Consider the following 18,106-nt stretch of genomic DNA (forward strand, 5'->3'; position numbering starts at 1 on the left):
TGGAGAAGTGATCTTGTCTTGGGGAGGGGCACCCCATGGCAGGCAGTCTGGTTGCCTCTTCGCTCAGCTCCTCTTTTTAAACCCGTCCCAGGCTTATGAGCGGAGGTTTCCCACCTGCCCCCTGATCCCCATGTTTGTGGACAGCGACACCGTGAGCGAGTTCAAGAGCGAGGACGGGGCCATCCACGTGATAGAGCGGCGCTGCAAGCTGGACATCGATGCCCCGCGGCTGCTGAAGAAGGTGACCCCCCCCCATCCCCCGCCTGCCCCCGGCCCCCGCCCATGCAGTCGCTAACTGCCCCTTTTCTCTGTTTCTCTTTTAAAGATTGCTGGAGTTGATTATGTTTATTTTGTCCAAAAAAACTCCCTCAATGCTCGGGAGCGCACCCTGCACATTGAGGCCCACAACGAGACCTTCTCCAGCCGGGTCATCATCCACGAGCACTGCTGCTACTCCGTGAGTGCTGCGCCTCGGTCCCCTCAGATAGCACCCCCAGCCGCTTGGGGCAGCAGCGGGAGACCCTGCGGGTGGGTTGCGCTGTCTCCGCAGTGAGGTAGCTGAGCGAGGCCTTGGCTCGGGTCTGCACACTGCTCTATAATATTCCACTTCCCTCCCGGGCGCGCGGACACCTGGAACTGCACGGAGGGGCCAGGACCTTGTCTGCCTCTGATTTGAGCCCAGCATGCCTGTCTGCCTGCCGTCCTCTGGGTCAGCCTCCGCTTCTAGAACTCCTGGCCCCAGACTGTTAGGGCCTGATGAGTCTCCATCTGCTCTCCTGTTACCCTCAATGCTGACTGCAAAGGGTCCATTTACAGCACGTCAGACTCTGTCTGGCCCGAAGCCCTGCAGTGTCTGCATTCCACGCAGAGGAGGTCCCCCAAGCCTCACTCCCCCTGCCACACCCCGCCCCGGCCCTGCACAAGCTCCCGCCCCCGCTGACCACACAGCCACACTCCCCAAGCGCCTCTGCTCCGGGCCCCTCTGTTGACTCCTCCCTCCTTCCTCCTGCTGGGTGAAGCCAGACCTCCGGCCTTATTTAATTCTGCAGGCTGCCCCCCAGCCCTGCTCCACCTTTTCGCCACAACACTCACCTTCTGCCATGTAGTTTCTTGTCCTTTATGCTGGTGGCCAGCGTCTGCCCCTCGGGACTGAGCTTACCACAGGGGCTCTGTTCCTCATGGCGAACGTCGCTCGGCACATCTGGTGAATGAATGAGTGAGCTAAGTGAAAACGAGCCTCTCCTGTAGTCCTGCGCAGAGTAGTTTTGAACCTCATTTGGCCTTTTTGTGACTGGATCTCAGTGTTTCCCTACATCTCCTTGGTCACGGCGTCTGGAGTAACTTGGTGCTTTTCTCTGGTCACCGCTTGACTGACGAGCGGACAGGGGTCTGGGGAGAGCCTGCTTGCCAGCAGCGTCACCGGGAGCGCTCTCTCACCCGCAGGTTCACCCTGAAAATGAAGACTGGACCTGTTTTGAACAGTCTGCAAGCTTAGATATTAAGTCTTTTTTTGGATTTGAAAGTACAGTAGAAAAAATCGCGATGAAACAGTACACCAGCAACATCAAAAAGGCGAGTCTTGAGGCTCCAGGGTGTCACACCTCTGGGAGGTGGGTGGGCTGGCCAGGCTCCTGGCCGTTTCTGGAAGAGGAGAGGCGCTGACTGTGGCTCCCGAGCCTGACACCCAGCTGGGCTTGGAGCATGTTGCTGCCCGTACCCCAGCTTCCTCCCCAGGGACCCTCAGGGCACACAGCCCAGGATGGGGTCCCCCTCCCTCGGGTGGTGGCTTCTCACGTCCACCCTCACTGCTGTTGAGTCTGGTTGGAAATGCACCATGTGGTGGGTTTTTGTGCTGGGTTTTTGAATTTCAAACAGGGTTTTTTTAAATAGCCGTAAGCCCTGGCTTACACCGCCCTGCGTCTCCCTGTGCGGGCCACGCCTGCCGCAGCAGGCCCGCCACCCAAATGCCAGTAGCCTCCCAAGGCCCTGGGGCCCCCCACCGGCCCCCTGCCCCCTGGTGGTTCCAGGGGTGGTTCGGCCCGGTTCAGCAGCGCCCCCATGCGCCACTTTCCGCAGCATTGGAGGGTTTGGGTGGGACGGGACGCCCACACCGAGCGCGGGGGCGGATTTGCGCTTCCGCGCGTCACAGCAGAAGTTCCGTGTGATTTCCTAGGCCTTTGGGAGGAGAGAAAGTTAAAGTAATTACGAAAAATAAGACCACAAAGGCCTTCGGTTCTTCCTGTTCATTCTGTAGTGATTCACCTCTCGCTCGTGGGCTGGAGGCGGTAGGAGCGAGTGACTTGAGCGCTGTGTACGCACCTGAAAGCTGGCTCTGTCCCGCAGGGCAAGGAGATCATTGAATATTACCTGCGCCAGCTGGAGGAGGAGGGCGTGACCTTCGTGCCCCGTTGGACCCCGCCTGCCGCCGCGCCCTCTGCGGAGCCGGCCTCCTCCAGCAGCAAGCAGGCCGTGGCCTCGGCCGCCGTCACCCCGGACGCCGCCCAGAAGGAGGGGCTGAGCAGTGAGGCCCTCAGCAGCCCCACTGGGGTGGCCGAGTCCGTGGCGGGGACCCCTGACGGTGGGTCTGAACGATGCTTCGCGCTGTTCCCTGGGGCCTTCCTGCCTGGCCTGCTGCCTCGGGGCTTCCCGCGGTCTCGGGGTGGAGGGGACACTGGGTATCCTGCCCTTTCCTCTCGCCCCAGGGTGCGCTCGTTGCGCTTTTTTCTTGGAATGACGAAGACTTAGCATTTTGTGTTTTTCACAAGGGGCAACAAGGGTGAGAGTGAATTGTTCTTTTATCGAAACCAGGAAATGTGTCTTTCTTACTCTGGAGGATGGTGTCTGGAGGGGCTGTGAGGCCGCAGTGGTGTCAGCCTCAAGCACGCGGTGCTGGCTGCCTGCCGGGCCTGCCCCGAGCACTTCCCGGACGCTGGGCCCACTTCTCGCCTGGAGTGGGAGCTGCCTGGTCACAGGGGTGCGGGCCTGGGGCCAGGCCCCCGGGGCCTGCTTGCAGCTCTATGCTCTGAGCCCCTGCCCTGTGGGTCTCCCTCACGCGCCCACATAGGCAATTTTTTTCTCAGAGTGACGCCCATTATAAAAATTTGGGAAGCCATCCAGCGCTCCAGGCGTTTTGTGAGGGGTCCCCGTGCTGACGCACTGTTAGCTTCCGGCGGGGCGCACACCTAAACTGATTGGAAGATGTTTTATTATTTACTTTGTGGATTTTCCTTTGCAGATTTTTCTTTGTTTTCCACTTTGTTGCCTTATCAGGAAAAAGAAAGCTTGTACTCTTGACGTAGTAGTGCTATTTGAAGTAGGTTTAGATGCATTTGTTTGATTTCAGTTTTATTTCACATGGTGCATCTCTATATAACTGAATGAAAAGGCATTAAAGGTAGTCGTTGCCTCATTCTACCTGGAATAGGATTGAGGGTTTGCAAGTAGAGGTGACCCAGTAAATAGAGGTGACCCAGTGTAATCAGGGAGCGGGAGTCAAACAGCACGTTGGCCTCGGCTCTGTCGGTGATTCCACCCACAGGCTGCCCGCGGGCCCTCGGGAGGCTGCACCCCGGCTGCTCCCGGGCCGCGCTCTCCCCGCTGAATCAACACCACACGCCTTCCCTGAGCCCAGGGGCGTGGGGGCCTCGCTCCTGTCCTGTCCCAGTGACGTCGTGTGACCTGTGTTCCAGACAAACTGGATGCCGACTACATCAAGCGCTACCTGGGGGACTTGACGCCGCTGCAGGAGAGCTGCCTGATCCGCCTTCGCCAGTGGCTCCAGGAAACCCACAAGGGCAAGGTGAGCACTGGCACGCGTGTCCTGCTGTGTGTCCCGCTTCTGATCAGGCGTTCCTGCCACCGCCCAGGGGGCTGGTGGGGGTGCCCCGTGTGCTGCGCTGCATGTCTGGGTTGAGAGCGTGATGGCAGCCCAACGGTTTCTTCTGCTGGGGTTCAGGCCACACTTCGCTTCAAAAGGTTCGGAAGGAGTTGACAGGTTGTCCAGAGATTAGAAATGTCTGAACCTTCATATTCAGTTTCTGGGTGAAATTTTAGCCTCCTAAGCAATTTGATCTACAATGCATTGCTCGTGCACGGGGGCTGGCGGCAAGCAGAGGTGGGTCTGTGACGGGCACTGCTGTACCATGTCGGGCAGCGGGCACATCACGTGGCTGGTCCTGCTGCTTGCTGCGCGCTGGACGCTGCTGTAGGCGCTTCATTCAACCCTCTCGACAGCCCGAGAGGCTGGGGCTGTTTTTAATTGCCCTGTTACCACATGAGGAAACTGAGGCACAGAGAAGTTTGCCCAAGGCCCTGTACCCAGGAGCGATGAGGCAGGATTTAAAGCCATTTGCTTCCAGAACCCTGTTCTTACTCCACATAACGTGGTCCTCTGAGTGGCAGTGATGCGGGAGGGTGCTGCATCCCCACGAGGCTCGGACACGGGCGCCCGCCTGCCTGCTGATGTGGGAGGAGAGTCTAGGAGGTCCCTGGTGTCAGACCACCAGCACCCCAAAACCAACATCACTTTTTGTATTCTAACTTTTTAAGTATAATATATATACAGGAAAGTGTGTAGAGCACAGTCGTCCATAGTGAATTAAAATATTTGTGGGGTTTTTTTAAAGATGTAATTTGTTTATGCATAGAAGAACTGGGGTTTAGGCCAGAGGTGCGGGGGTGAGAGGATTCACCAGGGACAGAGTGGGGAGCAGAACAGGCGGATCTACTGACATACACTGTGAGGGGAGCAGCGGGGAGTCAGGAGAGGTCTGCTGCGCCCTGTGGGTCAGCTCCCTGGCCGGGGATCGAACTCATGCTGCAGTGGCTGCGATGGCTCTGAGGCTTTAAACTCTGTGCCCCCAGGGAGGCCCTAAAGCATTTGAGGTTTAAGAAATTATTTATGCCTTTGCTGCACTTTGCTGAAACTAAAATGGAATGCTGAGATGGTGATGCAGATGAATAATGCTGATTTTCCAGACATCGCGGGGGGTCTCTCTGTGGCAGCCAGTTTTAAGCAGTGGAGTGGTGCAGCTCGCTCGAGGAGGTGGGCTTGAGAGTGTTACTCCCTTTGTGCCTTTTGATGTCGCTCAGAAATTTCTCTTTCTCTCAAAAGATTCCGAAAGATGAGCATATTCTTCGCTTCCTACGTGCCCGGGACTTCAATATCGACAAGGCCAGAGAGACCATGTGCCAGTCCCTGACGTGGCGCAAGCAGCACCAGGTGGACTACATCCTCGACACCTGGAGCCCCCCTCAGGTGCTGCAGGACTACTACGCTGGAGGCTGGCACCACCATGACAAAGGTGAGTCCTGGGCCAAGATCTTATTCTCCAGAATCAGGACTGAGGGGCCCTTGGGTTCAGGCCCCGCCCCCTCGCCGCTGGAGCAAGCAGACTGTCTCCTGGGCCAGCACTTCGCCAGTTAAGGGGAATGTGACTGACTTACAAAACCCAGCAGCGGGCGGCGTTTTCAGTAGCGCAGCGCCTGTGAAGGCTGGCCAGCGCCTTGAGCCCCATGGTGTCTGCACTGTGGGGCCGGGTCTGGTCAGGTCGAGCCTGGGCTTCAGCCCCTACCCAAGGGGGTAGGGAGACAAGCCAGGGGCAGCGGTGGCCTGCACGAGGGCTGACCCCGTGAGTGCATTCATCTGGCTGCTCCCCACCCGGGCCTTGCAGGGAAGCCTGCTGTCAAGGCACACCCTCTGCTTCCTGACCTGGGGGGGAGGTGGAGCGGAACTGACCACGAGACCCCAGCTTGTGGCTCCGGCACCCCCAGGGCAGCTCTGGCCTGTCTGCTCTCCCTCTTTGGCTCTTCTCCAGATTTATTGCAGCTTTATCAGCCTTTACTGGAAGCACGTGATGTTTATTTCTGCTTTCTAGTCCCCTAAAGATGAAAAGTTTGGTAGTAAGACATTGTTGGGGAGGCTCTTATAAGCCTCCCAGCAGGTTGGAGAGCACAAAGCTCCTTTTGTTGTCAGTAGAACCTGTCAGATCTGGATTCTCCGGGAAGTGGCAGGCCTGGTGTGGGGGTCAAGGTGCTGGTTGTGGGGATGCTGGGATCCTGCCCTGCTCATGGCGGCGTCTGCTCAGGCCTCCCACCGGCCTGAAATGAAAAAAAAAAGTATGTCCACTGGGATATGACGTCTTAGAAGTGCTCCAAAGCCACAGAAACAGGGTCTTGGGTACTGACATCCCCTCACTGCCGAGATCAGCTCTGTGCAGCGGCTGGTGGGCTCAGTGCGGGGCCGGCCAGCCTGGCCAAGGACCAGTCCTGGGTCAGCCAGGCGGGGGCGGCTCACTCCCCTCGGCCCAGGCAGATCCGGCTCCAGAACCTGCTCAGCGGCTATCAACTGGTTTTGAGTTCCTTCTTTTATAATTTTGGGGAGAAAAATGTTGGGGGTGTGGCCACACCCCCATCAGCTGCTGCCTCTGGGAGTGGGACGGAGGCCGGAGCCTCGTGGCGGGCGAGCCGTCTCCTGGCGAGAGCGCTTAGAACTGTGCTGGTCACCCCTCCCCACAGATGGGCGGCCCCTCTACGTGCTGCGGCTGGGCCAGATGGACACCAAAGGCCTGGTGAGGGCCCTCGGGGAGGAGGCCCTGCTGAGATACGTAAGTGCCCCCTTCGTGTCGCACTCTCTGTCCCTGCCAGCAGGGCTGTCCCTGCCAGCAGGGCTGGGACGTCACAGCTGCCTGCAGCACGTGTTGCTGGAACTGGAGGGAAATCTGTTCATGTACTTCCAAAAATTCTTAAGAGGACAAAATATATTTCATATGGGAAGTGTCGACAGATAGAGGAGCCTTGAGGGAAGCTTGTCCCAAGTCACGTCCTCCTGCACCCTGCTCCGTAGGGCCCATGCCAGCCCTCCCCGGCTGTCCATCCCCCTCCCTGTTCTTTCCACAGGCCCTGCCTTAATGCAGGCTCTGTCTCCTTCCCGCTCGCCTGGCCTCCAGGCCCAGGCCTCCCCCTGCCTCGTGGGAGGTGATGGCCTCTCCCGCCCCAAGCATATATTGTCCTTGAACTCAAAGACAAACAAGAGCAAGAGTCCAGCACTGCGTCTGCGCTCTCAGCCCAGCGTGTCTGCTGACCACTGCCCATGCGTGTCCGCGGGCTCTGGTGGTGTCCTGGCGACTGCTTCCCCGAGGGTGGCCGGCTGGTGTGAGGCCCCTCTGTGGCCAGCACGCCCTCCTGCCCTGCTCTGCCTGTGCCGCCTCTACCCCCGGACCTGCCACCGTGCCGCAGCAGTGGTGCCGCTTCTGTTGCGTGCCACATGCCGTCCTGCGTGCGCGCGTGTCCCGGCACCTCCGGTAGCGCTCGGGCCACGCGATGCTGTGGGAGCGTCCCCCGGGCCGCGCGGTGACAGGTCTCTGTGCGCAGGTTCTCTCCATCAACGAGGAGGGGCTGCGGCGCTGCGAGGAGAACACCAAGGTCTTCGGCCGGCCTATCAGGTGGGTGGGCCGTGGCGCCCTCCCGCGCGGGGAGCGCGAGCTGAGCTCGTCGGGTTGATTCCGATGGAGTCTGGTGGTCCGCGGCCCTCCCCGGGTTCCTCAGGGCAGGAAGCGGCCGCCTTTTGGTCAGCTGTGCAGGAAGGGGTGGGCTGAGTGCGTCGGCCCCTGGGCCGCGCCCTCCTCAGGGCCTGGCGAGCCCTGGCTGCAGTTTTTTCCCTTTTTGGTTGGGAAAGGGGCAAAAAAAGGTACCCTGCGCCCCGAGCCACCCTTGGGCGTGAGCTCTGGACAGCGTGGGGCCGGCGCTGAGAAGGGCGGTCACGGGCACGTGGGCGCGAGGGCAGGAGCGTGAGGGGCTGTTCGCCGCTGTGTCCTCGGCTCTGAGGTGGCGCTTGTAACGTTTGCTGACAGGACCTGGTGCGGGGAGTCGCGCTGCTGGTTAAAACGCCAGCCCTGCGCCCTGTGGATGGTGGCAATGGGTGGGGTGGGTGGAGCAGCCCTGCCCCTGCTGGCCTGGTCAGCGGGCGGGGCCCTGGGGTCCTGGCCCTGGTGACCAGCGTGAGCTGCGCTGCAGTTTCAGGGCTTGATTCTGCCACTGACCCCGCAGCTCCCTGTGAGGAGATACGTGCCACTCGTGTTTACAGCCTGTGGCTTTTGGAAATGAACGTAAAAGCCGGTGTTATAACCTGGGAAAGAAAGCCTCAGGGAAGCAGCTGGCTAGGCCGGCCTGACCAGCCCCCTCCGCAGCTCCTGGACCTGCCTGGTGGACCTGGAGGGCCTGAACATGCGGCACCTGTGGCGGCCGGGCGTGAGGGCCCTGCTGCGCATCATCGAGGTGGTGGAGGCCAACTACCCCGAGACGCTGGGCCGCCTGCTGATCCTGCGCGCGCCCCGCGTGTTCCCCGTGCTCTGGACACTGGTGGGTCCCCTGCGCCCGCGCGGCCGGCCTCTTGGAGGCGGCCAGGCTTATCCCAGCCCGTTGGGAGGAAACTTAGAAAGAGCTGAAATTCCGTAGATTGTTTTGGGGAGGAAAGAAGTCCCTCGTTTCCCGGGGCCCTCAGGCAGATGGACTTGGCGGGAAGGGGGCGTCCACGTCAGGATCCCTCAGCCCCACCCGCCACTGGACGAGAATGACCTTCGGCCCTTGATCTCCGCAGGTCAGCCCGTTCATTGATGACAACACCAGGCGGAAGTTCCTCATCTATGCGGGCAACGACTACCAGGGCCCCGGCGGCCTGCTGGACTACATCGACAGGGAGGTCATCCCCGACTTCCTCAGCGGGGAGTGCATGGTGCGTGGGGGCCGGCGGCTGCTGGGGCTGCCTGGGTGGGGAGGGGCGCTGGTCTGCACAGACGCTCTGCAGAACTTTGGTGTGGATTATCTGTGTTTGTTTTGGGGTGGGGCTAGCAGGACACACTGCGCAGGCCCGCTTGGGCAGTGACTGTAGCAGGCACATTGCGCCGTCAGATGCTGCTGAGTATGCTTCAGAGTCCAGCATGATTACAGCTTGTTCTGGTCACTCGTCTTTGAGGCAGATTCTTGAGCTGTTTTAGAGGAGCTGTACATTCTCAAACACACTATTAGAAATTAACTTGATTCACAAAAGGATGTCCCCCTTGACTGTAAGTTGAGGGTTAAAATGAACAGTGCATTTTTAAAGCGGGTGTAACTTAAGACAACTAGTTCTCTTGATGCGGACTTGGGGGTTGTAACGCATCGAGCTGCTGCACAGCCAGGCGGCTGCACGCCCGAGCCTGCTCTGTGCTGGGGAGTTGAGCAGCTCAGCTCCTCGCTGCTGCGAGGCCGCCTGCCCGGCGTGCGAAGGGAGCCAAGCTGCGGGGGCGTGCCACTTGCTCTGTGGCTGCAGGGGACCCGGGGTTCTGCTCCGGGGCCTCTATAGAGAAAAACCCCGCCATCTGTGAAAACACGCGATTGCCCCATGGGATGTGCACAGTGGACTCGCGAACCTCGCTAATGAGCTGGTCTCAGGACAGTCTTTATGGGTGGCTCGGGAGATTTAAGCAGCATTTGAGTTCAGCGCAGGTCACAGTGCTGCTTAAGGGGTTGCACTGTGAGGTAAAGGAGCATGTGAGTTAGAGGACCCGTGAGACTGAACCAGGAGGCCAGACCTGTTAAACCCACAAAGACAGACGGGATTCCTGCTCGGCCTGGCCCGAACGCGCTGCCGTGGGGGCTGTTACGTCGGGCAACACCACACTGATAAAGACACGGGTGTCACGGAGCAGGCTGCACAAGGCAGGAAGCTGCTGAGGGCAAGATCCTGGCCGTTTTTATTGACAGAATAATCATAGGTGGAGAAAGGGATGGTGACACTCAGGAGTGTCACCTAGGGCTTGGGGGACACGAGTCTGCTGACCACGTTATCAACTTGATGACCAAGTGTTGTCATCGAAACCGGGCCCCAGACCCCGGCCACCGTCCTAATCTCACCAACAAGGCGTCCACTGATCAGCTTCTGGGGTCCCTTGTCATACATCGGTCCTCGGCCCCCGGGTGTTCCCGGTCATACCTCATGATGTATGAGTCGGGAGTGAGTTTATGCATCTGTCCTCAGCCCCCCGGGCGTCCCCGGTCACGCCTCATGATGCACGCCCTTCCCAGGGGGATCCAGCTTTCTGGCCTTGACTGGTTTGAAAGGCGCTTGTAAGGTTTGGCTCCTGTGACTGTTTGACGGGGCAGTTCTGACCTTTGTATGAGAACGCGGAGCTGCAGGTGACCATCATGGTGGCTGAACAGGCCACTTAAGTCTAGCAGATGCACAGGGGCTTGACTCGGACAGGGGACTGCTGTGTCCCACACGCCCTGTCCTGCTCATCTGCAGAGGGCCTCAGGCCTGTGCTGTCCCTGGTGCTCCTGGGCTCTGGGCTCTCTGGGTTCTCTGGGCTCTGTGAGGGGGCAGCCGGCTGGCCACTGTCCTACAGCCCGAGGGTTTTCACATCCTGGTGTCCCCCTCCCGCCGCGCATCTCCCCTGCTCTCACCCAGGGGCTGCTAACAGAGGGCGCATTGGATCTTACAAATTTTAGCGTTAAGTGATCATTTCAAGGTCAGGCAGGAAATGTACGCAGCGTCCAAATGTTCATGACCTTAGCGCATCCCAGGCTTGTCCAAAAGGAGTGCTTTGCTCCTTGGCTGGCGTTTCTGACCTGTCATTTGATCTGGCCGGGCCTGGCGCTTTCTCTGCGGTTCTGTAGCGTGACTGTGCGTGCGCGTGACGACAATAATGCCTGCAGCTGTTGGGAGTAGTGCCCTCCGCCTGACACAATGTTTTTCTTTACAGCGCAATATAAATACTTCTATTTTTTATGTAAACCAGCTTTAGTAATTGAGTCCAGTCCCTCACACGTATTAGTGTGAATTCTGTGGTAAAGCAGCTTTAGCTTGTCCTCTTTTGTTTAAAGCAGAACACGTGTATTTTTTTAATTACATTGCTAAGTGGCAGAATATTTTTTGGCATTGCCCGCGTTCTCCAGTCCTGCTCAGCTGGAGGGGGGGTGGAGGGGGTGGGGCCGGCGGCCGCGCGGGTGGGTCTGGAAGGCCCCTGTGCACGGCTCTCACGCTGCCTTTGCCTTTCCAGTGCGAAGTGCCGGAGGGCGGCCTGGTGCCCAAGTCCCTGTACAGGACGGCGGAGGAGCTGGAGAGTGAGGACCTGAAGCTGTGGACGGAGACCATCTACCAGTCGGCCAGCGTGTTCAAGGGGGCCCCGCACGAGGTGGGCCCCGCGCGGCTCGGGACTGGCCAGGGCAGTGCGCTCAGCCGCGCTCGGCGTGAAGGGCCCTGAGCAGTGGGCACCTCTGGTGCCAGGAGCTTGCTGTGCCCGACCCCAGGCCTTGCCAGGGGTGCCCCTCTCGGCCCATTTACCAGACCCCCAGCCCAGGGAGTGAGCAGGGAGGAGCTCAGTGTCCACAGAGGACCCGTTTCCTTTCCTGCTTTTCCTTGACTGTAACGTCTGGCGGGCCGGCCTGTGTCTGTCTCAGTGAGGAGAGACTCGCGCCGCTGCCTCTGTCACCCGGTGGCGGGGGCACAGGCGCCCTGTCTTCTCACAGTGGGTGGCAGCCTCCGAAGCATGAGTTGCTCGTAGCAGCCCCACTCCTGCACCAGGACCAGGCGTGTGGCTGCGCAGCGGGTGAGGCCAGAGAGTGGCCCAGGGGTGGCAGAGCCTCGTGCCTGCTGCAGCGTCTCCCTGGAGGCAGGTGGGGCTGTCAGTGCTCCGGCAGGCAGGAGGGCAGGGAGCGTGCTCACGGCCCCCGGGGAGGCCTCTGATCTCTGTGCCCGTGTGTCGGGAGCGTCTCACGTCGCTCCTCAAAGAGGCGGGCTCTGGTCCGGCTGTTCTCCCCTGTCTGCGTGGGACGTTGGCGGTGAGCACGCCTCTCGCGGGCCACTGGGTCTTGCCAGGCTTCCTGCATCAAAGCAGGGAAAGCTGAGGACGTCGGTTTTGCTTTGGGGATTAAGTAGCACATCTCCAGGACAGTGTCCCCCAAATAAAGACTGAACTCGGTGTCCCCGTGGGAATGCAAGAAAGGGAGGGACTGCAGGCTCGGGGGTGCCGCCATGCTCCCCGCGGGGCCGCCTGTGCTGGGCCCTGCTCTTCCAGAAAGCCCCGTGGTGGCATTTAGTGGTGACAGGTGGCGGTGGCGGTGCTGAAAGAGCCGGGGAGCTGCCGGCCCTGCAGAGGCCCCAGAGCCCACTCCGAGGAAGAGGGTGTGGGCCCTGGCGTCTGCCCACATTTTTGAGTGAATACATAGCATTTCACAGCTGGTTTTCATTCTCACAGTATCATCTGAAACTGTAACTCTGATCATTCCCTGCTGGGAAGCTTTATATGGGCACCGTGGAAAGTTCCGTTTTCAGACTGGTGCTCAACACCCGAGGCCCAGCCCGGCCCGCCCGTGCCACACGGCCTCCCCCGCCACAGCCGCAGCCCCAGCGTGGCCCTGTGCAGAGCCGTCGTGTCCCTCCCATGGGATCCTGATTTAGCTTCTGGCTCCCCACGGCCTCGCTGGGCCTCCCTGGGCTTTGCCATGTCCCTCGCGCAGCTCCCGCCCCAGAGCCCGGCGCACCACCCTGGAAGGGCAGCCTCTGTCGTCCCGGCACCATGTCTTCCCCGCCGGGCCCCGTGGTGCCCACACTCTGACGCGCTTGTGCTGGGATGTTGTGGTCTGTGGCGCGCTTCCGGCGAGGGCGGGACTGGGCACGGGGTGTGAAGCAGGCACCGCTGGCTGCAGAACAGAGGAGTGGGTTGGCTGGTGGCTGAAGGGGGCCGTAGGGGATCTGCTGGTCAGCCGTGTCACCCCGCCCCAGCCATGCCCCCTGCTCCCCGGGCCTGGTGGCGTGACGCAGCCTCTTCTTCCAGATCCTCATTCAGATTGTGGACGCCGCTTCTGTGATCACTTGGGATTTCGACGTGTGCAAAGGGGACATTGTGTTCAACATCTATCACTCCAAGCGGTCACCGCAGCTCCCCAAGAAGGACTCGCTGGGGGCTCACAGCATCACGTCCCCGGGAGGGAACAACGTGCAGCTGATAGACCGGGCCTGGCAGCTGGGGCGCGACTACAGCATGGTGGAATCGCCCCTCATCTGCAGGGAGGGGGAGAGCGTGCAGGTGAGGCTGCTGGTCCTGAGTCGCGCCCGCCCTCCCCGGCTTGTCTCTGGGCGAGCAGGCCGGCGTGTGGGGTTTAAGGGAAGGAGCGCAGTCCCAGGGTTGCGAGCAGGCTCCGCAGCAGTAAATGGTCGGCGGGGTGAAGGCGTCTGTGCCCGTGGTGGCCGGCCATGCCGCATCTCCTCCCAGAGGGAAGTGCCTGCAACAGGAAGGTGCTGTCTTCAGGGACCCCACTCGCTGACCATGCCCCGTGTCTGTGGGGCGCTGGCACTCGGGCTCCATAGCAGACACGGCCATGAAGCCCGCGGTTGTCGGTGCGTGGAGGGCTCGCACACGCGTGGCTGCTTGGCGTGGAGACAGCTGCTCCCTAGAGTGCCAGTCTCCTTCAGAGTGACATCCTTTCACCCCAGAGTCACTGGTTAGCTCACTGGGCGCAGGTCAGGGCTCCGCCTGGCCTGACACCCTTAAGGCCAAGCTGGGTGTCCCCAAGGGCACCCATCCCTCCAGGTGCCAGCCCCTGCCCCAGCCTCCCCCCAGGCTGTCCTGGACACACGGGGCGGGGCTGCCCCCTGCTGCAGCATCCCCGGCTGCGGCCTCCAGGTGCAGCTGTGTGAGGCCATGTGGGCAGGCCTGCCCCACGGTGGTCACCAGTGGCCACGGGTGCCCCTCGGCCTTGTCAGGCTCTGCAGCGGGCCTCGGGAGGATGGCCCCTCAGCCGGCACCCTGCTGTTCCAGGGCTCCCACGTGACCCGGTGGCCGGGCTTCTACATCCTGCAGTGGCGGTTCCACAGCATGCCCTCCTGCTCCGCCACCAACCTGCCGCGCGTGGACGACGTGCTGGCCTCGCTGCAGGTCTCGTCCCACAAGTGCAAAGTGATGTACTACACCGAGGTCATCGGCTCGGAGGACTTCAGGTGTGTGAGCCCTGGGCCAGCAGTGGGTGTCGTCCCCCTGCCCTCGGGGGCTGTCGGCGCTGTCGGTGGGCAAGGTCAGGGGTCGGGGAGCAGGGTCGGGGGCCGCCAGCAGCAGGCCCTCACCCCCTGCCTTGCAATTACAGAGGTTCGATGAGCAGCCTGGAGTCCAGCCACAGCGGGTTCTCCCAGCTGAGCGCCGCCACCACCTCCTCCAGCCAGTCCCACTCCAGCTCCATGGTGTCCAGGTAGCGCTGCGACGCGCCGCGGAGGCCCAGTCTCGCCAGCCCTGCCCGCCGGCTCCTCGCCCTCTAGGTAGCAGTAGCTCTGCAGATGGTAAAAGTAACCCCGGACCCGACGCGGCCTGGAAGGTCGCGCCCCGCAGCTCCATAGCCATAGACCCGACCCGCCCACGGCGCAGAAGCGGCCAGAGCGCCAGGCCTCTCCAGAGAAGAGTAATTTGTCTACCAATCCAGAGCTTGACTTTGTCTCAAATGTTGATGCAAAAAATATTTCCAACAACCTCCACACTGTCCGTTAGCGGATGAATTCAGAGGCGACCGACCTTCCTCGCGGAGCGGAAGCTGCCGGCCTCTCCTGCCGCCACGCGCAGCCCCCCCCCCCCGGCCCCCCCACCCCCTGCCGGTTGACCCGGCCGGTCAGGCCTCCAGCTTCCTTCCCTGAGCAGACGCCTCTTAGGTTGGGGAGGTCGGGGCCGCGGGAGCGCCACGCCCCCCCCACCAGGCCCACCACTGTGTAGAAGTGGGTGCTGGCGAGCCGGGCGCTGGGGCTGCGTGGCTGCCGGGAGAAGCACCACCGCCATTAAGCGTTCTTTCCTCTCCTCCCTTTCCAGTCTGGCCACTGTCAGGGCAGGATTTTCCTCTCTGTGCACTTGGGTGGAGATTCTTTGCCTCTTCCTTTGGGGGTGTCGCTCCTCCCACCTGCCAAATGTCCTGAGCTCAGTGTAGCTCAACCCCCCGCCCCCTCGTAGCTTAAAGCCTCAGAGCTCATATTCGCCTTCCGTCACAAAAGGATGTTTGAGAACAGACTGAGTCGCGTTGGCCGTTTTGCAAAGGCGCATGTTGCCCCTGGGAGCACAGCGCCTCCCGCGGGGTCTCGGGACAGTGGGCGGCTCACAGGGCCCTGCTTGTCTGTCAGGACAGCGAGGACACATGGGTGGGTGCGAACCTCGCAGGCCGGAGCCTAGGCAGGGCGCGGGTCAGGCAGTGGAGGCTCCCCCTGGGGCTGGGGTCGCCGCCTGCCCAGAGGGTGCTTGGGTTGGTCTAGGCTGAGGATGCAGGTGGCGCCCCGACTGTACAGCCGCTCCCTGTGTCGCTGGGTCCCAAGGACACGGGCTCTGGCCGCGTGACTGCAAGGCCGCCTGGATGTGGAGCGGGGTTTGGGCGTGAGGGTGGGGCACGGGAGAAGTGGGCGCCGGGCCGGCTCTGCCCACCGAGCCTTGGCTGGGCCTCTCCGCACTCGCGGCTCCAGGGGCACGGTACAGTGGTGCGTGGCCTGACGAGACCCGCTCCCCATGGCCCCAAGCCAGGTCTCCAGAGAGCAGGGCAGGCCAGGCCGGTGCTTCCCGTCTCCTGGTGACAGGGGCCTGAAGACGGTCCCTTCTCTCTGTCTCTCTCTGTCTCAGATGGCGACTTTGCTGACAGCTGCCAAGAAAACGCTCCCTCGACAGCCCACACCAGCCAGGGGTGTTTGTGGGGCCGTTTGAGCTGCACTCACCCTCCCCGGGTCTGGAGAGCTGCTCGTTCCCACTTGACTCAGAAGTGCCCGTTCCATGGGCTCTCAGAGCGGGCCGGGCTCCGGCTCCCAGGCCCAGTCCCTCAGGGCGTGTCCTTGCACTTCCAGGCCCGCACTCTTAAAAGTGCTGCTGGCGTCTCTCTCCACTCGACATTCTTTGGGTTTCCTCTATGACTAGTGTCTTAACTCACGCTCCTTCCTGGACTTCTTCTTTGCATATCGAATCTTGTAAATGTTTTGTAAACATGTTACCTCGCTCTTGGTAATACAATACTCACAGTCTCCAGAAGAGTTTTTTATTGTTACCAATAATAAACTTCGACTGTTTAAAGGAAAGTCCTTTTCTTGCTGGGAAGCAGCAGGCTCCCTTCCTGAGGGCTGGTGTCCTGATGTTGTAGGGAAATTCAGAGGTTGAGGGACACCAGGGGCGGAGTCCGGGGAGCCCAAGGTCACGCCGGCTGTGCGGCCCTTCAAGAGGCCAGCGTCCTGCACACGGGTCCCGGCGGGCGCAAGCTGGCCCCGAGCCCTGATGCTGCAGGCACCCGGGGCCTTCAGCTGGGGCAGAGCCCCGCAACCCCACACACCCTCTCCCCCCGCCTCGTTCTCCCTGCTGCTGGGCGTGAGCCCGCAGTGAGCCACACACCACACCCCCCGACACCCCCCACACCCCCCCACACCCCCCACACCCAGGTGTCTCCCTGGCGCCACCTGGTGGCCTGGCCAGGAACAGTCCCCCGCGGGGGGTAGTCCTGGCTTCTGAAAACTGCAGGCGCGTGATGTGTCATTTGTGTGTCAATTAGACTGGGCCGTGGGGTGCCCAGATATTTGGTCATGTTATTCTGGGTGTGTCTGGAGGAGTTTTTTTGGGTGAGATTAGCATTTAAAAGGGTAACTGAGTAAAGCAGTGATTCTCCCTTATGCGGGTGGGCCTTGTCCAATCAGGTGAAGGCCTGAATAGCCCCGAAAAGGCTGGTCTTCCTCCCCAAGTAAGAGTGGGGTCCTCCTGCCTAATGGCCTTCAAGCCGGGACACTGGCTATGGATTTGAACAGTGGCTCTTCCTGGGTGTCAAGGCTACTGAGCGGAGCTAAGCCACTGAGCTCCCGGGGGGTCAGCGCGTGGCCGCGGGGAGCAGCTCCCTAGAGTACATCTCTGCACAGACGCATCCCGTGGGTTCTGCTTCTCTGGAGAGCCCTGACCAGCGCAGGGATATTCGCTCCCAAGTCCTGGAGTCGCAAAAAATTCCTGGAGACTTTTACCAAAAAACACCAACATCCCCAAACTGGCTAGCCTGGGCTCACCCGTCTTTGGCGTGTGGGTTTGGGCGTGGGTCTCTCCCCGCGGACGCCTCCGTCCTGAGTGTTGAGTGACCTCGCAGACCCTGGAAGCTGGGGGCAAGCAGAGGATTTGGTTCCTGCTGAGAGGGTGGGGCCGTCGTCCACCCGGCTGAGGGCCGGCGGGGGCTGCTGCAGGTCCGGAGGCTCCAGGCCGCCCACCTCCTGCCCGTCTCTGCTCACTGGGGCCGGCGGCAGCGCACAAGGCCTCGTCCAGGCACAAGGCGCTGCGGGCTCTACCTCCTGTTCAGTGCGGATGGTGGGCGCCAGTTTCACCCCTGCCTGGGGTTTGGGGCCCAGGGCTGAGGAGAGGCAGGTGCTGGTGCCTGAGGGTCCCTCCGGGAAAAGAGCCGCTGAGCAGCTGGGGAGACCAGACACCCGCGGGACGGAGAGGAACGTGCGGCTGAAATAAGAGAACCTTACGACGCGTCCTCATCCTCCTTCCAGGGGTGAAATGAGAGTGGCCCTCGGGGTGGGGGGGAGCTGAAGGGAGGAAGGGCCGTGTGAGCAGATGACGAGGCCCCGCCTCCAGCACCTCCTCTCCCCCCACCCCGACCCCCCCACCCGGCCACTCTCAGCCAGGCCACAGCTTTGTGTGTGCCCCGTCCTGTCAGTGCCTTGGGTGGTGCTGGGGCAGGGCAGACACCCCAGAGTCCCTGCAAGCGAAAGGGGAGTGAGCCCTCAGTCTGGCCGCGCGGCCAAGGCCGCGTTCTGGCCCCAGGAGCCCGCCGGGCTGGCCCCCCGCGCCTGAGCGTCGGTGCCTGCGCTCCCGCCCCGAGCCACACGCGCTGAAAATGGGTGAGTGAGCTGAGTGGAAATGGGTGGCGGCAGCAGCAGTTGCCATCCTCACGTGGACAGGGTCTGAGCATTCCCGGGCCCCAGACGGCCCTGCCCGGGCGAGGGTGGGGCTGCGGAGACACCTGTGTGAAGGGGTTCCCGGCAGGAGCTGGGGTCCCGGCGCCTGCCTCGAGCACGGCTGCTGCAAAACCATCACTGAAGCTGTTGTCCCTTTTCCCACGGAAGCGCACCCTTCTCTCCGGCTCTCGG

The 18,106-nt window shown here is 61.4% G+C and overlaps 1 protein-coding gene across 1 annotated transcript in view; it reads left to right on the forward strand.

Moving 5' to 3' along the window:
- The window catches only part of SEC14L1 (SEC14 like lipid binding 1), a gene marked incomplete at both ends in the record, with an annotated part of 35,105 nt that extends 20,881 nt beyond the window's left edge, over positions 1 to 14,224 (forward strand). Inside the window, 14 exons of the mRNA XM_084236724.1 lie at positions 92 to 241; positions 326 to 457; positions 1,444 to 1,572; positions 2,344 to 2,578; positions 3,690 to 3,799; positions 5,114 to 5,303; positions 6,517 to 6,605; positions 7,372 to 7,442; positions 8,187 to 8,358; positions 8,597 to 8,731; positions 11,037 to 11,171; positions 12,813 to 13,064; positions 13,797 to 13,975; positions 14,119 to 14,224. Of these exons, the coding sequence (XP_084092850.1) occupies positions 92 to 241; positions 326 to 457; positions 1,444 to 1,572; positions 2,344 to 2,578; positions 3,690 to 3,799; positions 5,114 to 5,303; positions 6,517 to 6,605; positions 7,372 to 7,442; positions 8,187 to 8,358; positions 8,597 to 8,731; positions 11,037 to 11,171; positions 12,813 to 13,064; positions 13,797 to 13,975; positions 14,119 to 14,224 (2,085 nt within the window). The remainder of the gene's footprint in view (positions 1 to 91; positions 242 to 325; positions 458 to 1,443; positions 1,573 to 2,343; positions 2,579 to 3,689; positions 3,800 to 5,113; positions 5,304 to 6,516; positions 6,606 to 7,371; positions 7,443 to 8,186; positions 8,359 to 8,596; positions 8,732 to 11,036; positions 11,172 to 12,812; positions 13,065 to 13,796; positions 13,976 to 14,118) is intronic.
- Positions 14,225 to 18,106: the final 3,882 nt, after the last annotated feature.

The sequence above is a fragment of the Talpa europaea genome (assembly GCF_964194135.1).
Source record: "Talpa europaea genome assembly, chromosome: 7".
NCBI lineage: Eukaryota > Metazoa > Chordata > Mammalia > Eulipotyphla > Talpidae > Talpa > Talpa europaea.